The 7,210-nt window shown below is 34.8% G+C and overlaps 1 protein-coding gene across 2 annotated transcripts; it reads left to right on the top strand.

The window, feature by feature from the left end:
* Positions 1-47: 47 nt before the first annotated feature.
* Positions 48-6,585, top strand: hsf2bp (heat shock transcription factor 2 binding protein). 2 transcript variants are annotated; one of them, XM_026204319.1, is made up of 8 exons: positions 48-190; positions 590-737; positions 2,277-2,380; positions 2,884-3,033; positions 3,184-3,325; positions 3,446-3,563; positions 4,856-4,959; positions 5,354-6,585. In XM_026204319.1, the coding sequence occupies exons 1-8, from the start codon at positions 140-142 to the stop codon at positions 5,584-5,586; spliced, it is 1,050 nt and encodes a 349-aa protein (XP_026060104.1). In that variant the 5' UTR covers positions 48-139; the 3' UTR covers positions 5,587-6,585. The 2 variants fall into 2 exon arrangements, with proteins under 2 accessions (XP_026060104.1, XP_026060105.1); XM_026204320.1 differs by lacking the exon at positions 2,884-3,033.
* The last annotated feature ends 625 nt before the right edge of the window (positions 6,586-7,210 follow it).

Here is a 7,210-nt window from a genome sequence, read left to right as displayed (position 1 = left end):
ACTGTTAATTTGGGGGATGGGTGACCAGTAGATGACTTGTTGTGCGCTGAACAGTGGAGGGCGCTAAAGACATCTTTTATAAACATCATAATAGGTCAGAAGCCGTTCGCACAACATTGTCAAATTTGCACTTTTCGAAATGAAAACAACTAATACAGCTAATGTTTCGTCTGTGCCATCTGCAGGAGAGGTAACTTTACTATTTTTGCGGATTTCAAGTTTGTTGTTGAGAAGCTGAAGTTGATGAAAGAGTTTGTGCAATGTTTAGCAAGCTAATTAGCTAATCAATAGTTTGTTTGATATGTATTTACTTCTGTAAACATAAAGATACTTTCTAAGTAAGTTAGATGGTGTCGTCACTAAAGTATTTTAATCGCTTTCCATGACCAACTCTGTTATAAAGATTGATAAAAACGATCGCAAGCGCCAGAATTACCACAAGATGTCACTGTTCAACTGTGAACGCACGCTCAACGATATAACATATATTCATTTTAGGAGACGTTTGGTACTCTTCTTGTGCTCATACCGACGCTGTAACGTTTGCTTACCTCTAACAGTAAACAAAAACGGTCCTGTGTGTTTAAAGGATGTAGGATCAGACTGCTTTGTTCGAGTCAGAAAGCGAGACTTGGAGAAACTGGAGGCAGAAGTCAGGACACTACGACAGCTTATGCCAAAAGTAATCAATAGGGACTGCATTGATGCTATCCATAAAGGACGGTCTCTGGACGCATGTAAGCAAAATCTCTTTAAGTAGCAATTTTAAGTTATGATGCACATGACTTAAATTTTCTTTCAGTAGCAGTGGCCAGTTATGATACACCTGTATAGTAAATAAACCTATGCAATGGACGTTGTTCCAACAGGGTTGAGCAAAATTCAGAATCAAAGCTTTAATTCTTAAGATGGAATGTCAATTAAATTGGCCACACCTCACAAGAAGTTGAATTTGAATAACAAGAAGATACATTTACTGAATTGCAATTCAGAAGAAACCAACCCAGGTAATGCATCCTAAAATTTAAATAAAGCCTTATTCCGCTCTCGTTCACACAAGCAACTTATACATGTCACTTACACTATATAAACAATGCTTTTAGCCAACATTCAAAGATTGCCTTGGCAAACTTTCTCTAGAACAAATTATACCTTTATGAATTTCTTTGAATTTCATTAATCGCTGCTACCTTATATTTAAATTTAGTTTTTTTTTTCTTTAATTAAGCATCTTGTTTCCTAGATCAGTTCTAATTTACATTTACATTTATCGAAAGTGACTTACAAATGAAGGCAATGGACACAATCAAAATCAACAAAAGAGCAATTATATGCAAGTGCTATATGATAAGTCTCAGTTAGCCTAATGCAGTTCAAGTAGCAAGGTTTTTTTTAATTATTATATAATCAACAAAAAGAAAACCGGTAGAATAGAAAAAGAATATAGCAAGCTAGTGTTAGAGGCCTTTTTGCCTTTTGTTAATTGTATAATAAATAAAAAGAAGAGAAATAGCTTAGAATACAAAAAGAACAGAGAAACTAGTGTTAGTTAGTTTTTTTTTAGTTTCTTTCTTTTTTTAAGAAAACAAGCAGTTAGTAGGCCTACATGAATATAGAGAAAGGTTTTATTTTAAAAGAACATAATTAAAATAGAGAGTGGTAGATTTAGAGGATCAAATAAAGATGGAAGAGATGTGTCTTTAGGTGATTCTTGAAGATGGCAAAGGACTCGACTGCTCGGACGGAGCTCTTTAGGGATGGAATAATAAAGCGACATTCACTTGCAGAACACGAACTTCAAGAGGGCACATAAGCCTAAGGAATTTAGGTAAAGGGGTGCAGAGCCAGTGGTGGTTTTGTAGGTAAAGATCAATTCCTAGATTTCTATGTGAGCAGCTATTGGTAGCCAGTGAAAACTGCTAAACAGAGGTGTGACGTGCATTCTTTTCGGCTCATTAAAAATTGATCTTGCTGTTGCGTTCTGGATTCATTGTAAAGGTTTGATAAAACTGTCAGGGAGGACCTGCCAAGAGAGCATTGCAGTAGCCCATCCTGGACAGAAAAAGAGCGTGAACAAGGAGTTGTGCAGCATGTTCCGAAAGAAAGGGCCTGATCTTCTTTAAAATCTGATCTTGTTCGAAATGTTGTGTTCATTTAGAAAATACAGTCTTAATTCAATTCTGAATGGTGTGCAACCTTGTTTTACAGCGTTCATAACAATACTACATGTTAATTCTGACAGTTGTTTTAATAAAAGTTTCTTCATTGTTATATAGTTAAAGAGCGCAGTGACCGTGAGAAGCAGCAACAGAGAGAGGATTGTCTGCACATTCGCTCCAGACTAGATGTTGCTCTGAGTGAGTGTCAGAGAGAGAGACAGGTAATAAAATAGAGAGGAGAGAATAAGAAACTGAAGGGCCCACACTGAAAAGTTTGTAAGGTATAATATACTAATAATAATATACTGTATGTCTATAAGTGAGGTGGTTTTCAACCAGAGATATGGGACCTACACTAGTAGGCCTCACCGCAAAAACGATTATTCAAAATTTTTCTAGTTATGTAATGCTTTTTTTTTTTTTTTTTTTTTTTTTTGATTTAAAAAATAAATCATTTAAATTCATTGGTAATAAAAAGTGTAAAGCCTGAAGAACATTGAGCTAATGGAACGTATTTAAAGGAACAGGTCGCTCGAAGATATCCTGGGAGACCTTTGAATATTATTTTTAACAATGTGGAGTCTTAGGGTCAAAAAGAAGAAAGAAGTTGAGAATCACTAGTGTGTTGGTGTGAGAGAGAGGGATAAATCTCTTCCCCAAATACCTACGTTATTGCTGTCTAGTTATTAATTGTGTATATGTTTCTCCTCGCATACATTTGTAGGAGAAGTTGGTTTTAAAGCAGCAGTTATGGGAGTGCAGAGAGGAGCTGCAGCAGCAGAAAGAGTTTTGTTCTGAGCTGGGCACTGCATCTTGCACCCTGCTCTGGAGTGCGTCCCAAAGGGAAGAAGCAATCAGAGACATACTGGCTGCTGTGAGTTTGTCCCATTTTGGGAGAGGACACTGTTAAGGGTTGACTTCCAGTTAGATTAAATGAGCCGGGTTGTTTTGTGAGTGGGAGGACCTGAATTTTGCTTTACCTCAACCAGGTAAGAAACCTCTTCATACACTTGTGCATCCACAGGGTAAACTCGAGCCGTTCCTGAGCATTGCAGGTCAAACCTTGGAGACTTCCATCAAGTTTCTGAATGACGAGGCAAAGCCACAACAGAGTTACAATTCAAAAGAGCATCATTTAGTTCTGGCTCTGGCTGGCGTTGTTACCAGTGAGGGCACTGAGTTTGTTTATACTACTAGTTCAATCTATGGGTCATAATTGATTTATACTGTATATTACCATCTCAAAAACAAAAGAAATTGTCATTTCATCTGTTGATCGGTTTTAGATATCGCTGCTGTGTCTTGTGGACGGGACTTCTTATCCTCTTCTGCCCACATCCTGTTGGATACTTTGTTGCAGCTGCTGTATCTAATGAAACCAGGAGTGTTTCCAAAACTCAAAGCGTATGTCACTACTTTAAAATACACATCCGAATATTACTATTTATTTATGAATCTACAATTTTTTTTTTTTGCACACATACATTACACACACACACACACACACACACACACACACACACACACACACACACACACACACACACACACATATATATATATATATATATATATATATATATATATATATATATATATATATATAAACATTTTTGATAATGATCACACGTCCAGATAAATGTATATATATTGAATGTCCATATATGTGACCCTGGAACACAAAACCAGTCTTAAGTAGCACAGATATATTTGTAGCAATAGCCAACAATGCATTGAATGGGTCAAAATTATTGATTTTTCTTTTATGTCAAAAATCATTAGGATATTAAGTAAAGATCATGTTCCATGAAGATATTTTATAAATTTCCTACTGTAAATATATAAAAACTTAATTTTTAATTAGTAATATGCATTGCGTAGAACTTCATTTGGACAGGTGATTTCCTCAATATTTAGTTTTTTTATTTTGTACCCTCAATTCCAGTTTTCCATCTTATTTGTTCATCTTTCAGATGATGTATAAATCAAAATTTCCCAAAATTGACATTTATGACCCTTATGGTTTTGTGGTCCAGGGTCACATATGAAATATATTGTCATATGAAGTATAAATAAATAAAATATTAGAAACTAAAACAGTTTCAAGTATTAACTTATATTTAGCATATGCAAATATGTCTGTTTTATACATTTTTGGATATAAATGTCTTGTAGATTCATCCAAAAACCCTTTGATGCATGTTGATATTATATAAATCTAAAAGATAGACATGTATTAGACATAAATAAATATGTTGTTGAAAAAACCCTTCATACGTATATATTTTTACTATAGGCATTGTGTAATTAACAGTCAAACTTGGAAGTGTACATATGAAAATTATATATCGCTGTATATGTAACATATATGTTGTTATTGCTTTTGCTACATAGGGCAATATATGTCATATATTACGTTTTTACATGGGCGAGATGTGAATTCACATGTCTTTAGGGTGTAATGAAAACCTTACTACTTTTTATTTAATGGTTACACCACATGACAATTTAGAGTCATGAAAAAAAAATTGAACTAGATTTTGAAAAGAAAAATGTCTTTATTGTGGACACTTGCATAATGTTTATACAATATGCAGTTTGTTAAACTGAGTTGTTGTTATTGTATACCATATTTTGAAATAAGTTGACGTATGTGGTTCCTTCTGAAGTATGTGATTGTTTAATTTTGTGTGCAGATTGATGTTAATGGCTCTATATAACATCACTATTAGTGTGAATGGGCTGAAGCTCGTAAGTGAGAGCCCTGGCCTTCTACCTCTTCTGAGCACACATCTGGAAGGTGCGTATGTGTAAGTTTGTGTGTGAAGATTGAAGATCTTTGCACACAGATTCCGGAATTCTCATTCAAAATTGTTGTACATAAAAAAAAGTAAAAATATATATATATATATATATACCTGTTGTGCCAATTACGTTTACTCACTGCCTCTGAAACTTTCGTCATAAAAAAAAATTCAGTCATGTACATTTGTTTTGTTGTTGTATCCCGTAGCAAGCATTTTGTGGAAAGTATGACAAATACAAAAAAAAAAAACGCATACAAAAATTTTGGACTCCATGTCCAAGGAACTTTAGAGTTCATTTAATCTCAGATAAATGCCTTGTCAGCGCTGTTCATAGAGGATTATATTGAGCTCTGACCTGCATAGAAACACTCTCTCGCTCTCCCACAGACCCTGACCCAGAAGTGTGTCTGCAGTCATTGAGGCTCCTTCAGTCCTTACTGCTGGAGAGAGAGGTCATGTCACACATTAAAACTGATTTTCTGCGCTCTTTTCCAATCAGTCGTATCCACCATCTAGCTTCAAGCCGCCACTCCGCTCTCAAGCAAACAGCTCAGGAGACACTGGAAGATTTGGCTAGCTTTACCAACTCCCAAACTAAGGACTCAGAGAAGGAGCAGTGAAGGCCAGGCCTTAATACTCACTTAAAAAAGTAGGCCTATGTCTAGCAAAACGCATACTAATTCTGAGACTTGGCCATGTTCAAACCTAGAGATTTCAAAGAATTAGTTGTCATTCCACAGTTTGTTAGTTTAGTCATCTTGTACTGTCTTAGACCCTTAAAGTGTTAAGAAGTGACTTCTACAGAACTTTATATGCGTTAATTGTGACGTAAATGCTGAACACCTCTATAGATAGATGTGCATGTCTTTTATAAAATGCCAGAAGAGCCATAACACATACTTTTATACTCAGCATGCCTTTATATCACTTCATGCTCTGAATGAAATTAGCATCAGATCGATATGTGTGCTGCCCTTTCTAACACACCCACAACATCAACTCTCTCTGTAGTCCAGCCTACGTGGAATTCTAAACTTAAACATTGGGATGATAAATCATCCCTTTACAAGAAGCCTTACTAAGGATCATTGTTAGGACACAACACAGCAATCAGCATATAAGTCACAGAAAAACTAAAGCGTGGCCCTTTGGGAGTCAGCAGCAATAATGTTAGACATGATGGAGTCTATTGTATCTAAAGTTAAATGCAGTTAAATTAGCTTTTAGTTGATTGTTTTATTTCTAAACTTTGACAAATAGAATGTTCTTAATGTTTGATTGATTTCATTTTCATTGATTGCTTTGATTGTGGTCTTTCTCCATTTCTTTTATACTGTTTTTTTCTTTATATGTATATCTATATTACTGTTCAAAGATCTGTTCAAGTTCAACAATTAAAGGTGTTAAGTGTTTTTTTGTTTTGTTTTGTTTTTTTTTTATTCTGATGATTTGTCATTCAAGAAGTTCTGTTCTGTAAAAGTGTTTGACACCAATTTGTAATATGTTCATTTGTCCATTTCAGAGACATGCAATAATTGTTTTTGTTTCAAATTGTACATTCTCTCTGTGAATGCATGTACAGGATGTCTCGATTTCTTAAAATACACTTTTTAAGCAAAGGTGTTCAAATCATTCAAGAAATGCTGAAGAAATAGGGATATGTTTAAAGGATAAAAAGATGACCATAACCACCAGCATCTCTTGTTTTCGATATTGACTGCAGTCAATTTAAGTCAAGTGGAAGTCCATTAGCAGTCTTTTCCGTAAAATATAAAATATATATATTTGTACAGTTATCAATAGACTACGCTTTATTGCAGTGATCCTCAAATCTGGAACGGGAGATCCACTTTCCCACAGAGTTTAGCTCCAACCTTATTCAAACACACCTGAGTTTGCTAATCAATGTCTTCGGGATCATTAGAAGATAAACTCTGCTGGAAAGTGGATTTTGCTAGCCAAATTTGAGGATCACTGCTTTAGCTGGATAGATGAGACTGACTAAATCATAAAGCACTTGTCAGTGAGAGCTCCTTTCTTTTCTGCATTAATTTTTCAAATTCATAACTTTCTTTAGATATTTTATTCCAGGTTCAATCAGCACAAAACAAATTAGACAGGTTTTTATGCATTTTTATGCATTATGCAGAGGTATTTGTGTAATATATTTTTGGATCTATATGTCATGTACATGTATGACCATCCTAAAAACCATCAATACATTATTATATAAGTAAATATAAA

The sequence above is a fragment of the Carassius auratus genome, chromosome 26 (genome assembly GCF_003368295.1).
Source record: "Carassius auratus strain Wakin chromosome 26, ASM336829v1, whole genome shotgun sequence".
Classification (NCBI taxonomy): Eukaryota; Metazoa; Chordata; class Actinopteri; order Cypriniformes; family Cyprinidae; genus Carassius; species Carassius auratus.
Note: the sequence above shows the minus strand (reverse complement) of the source record. Positions and strands in the feature narration are given on the sequence as shown.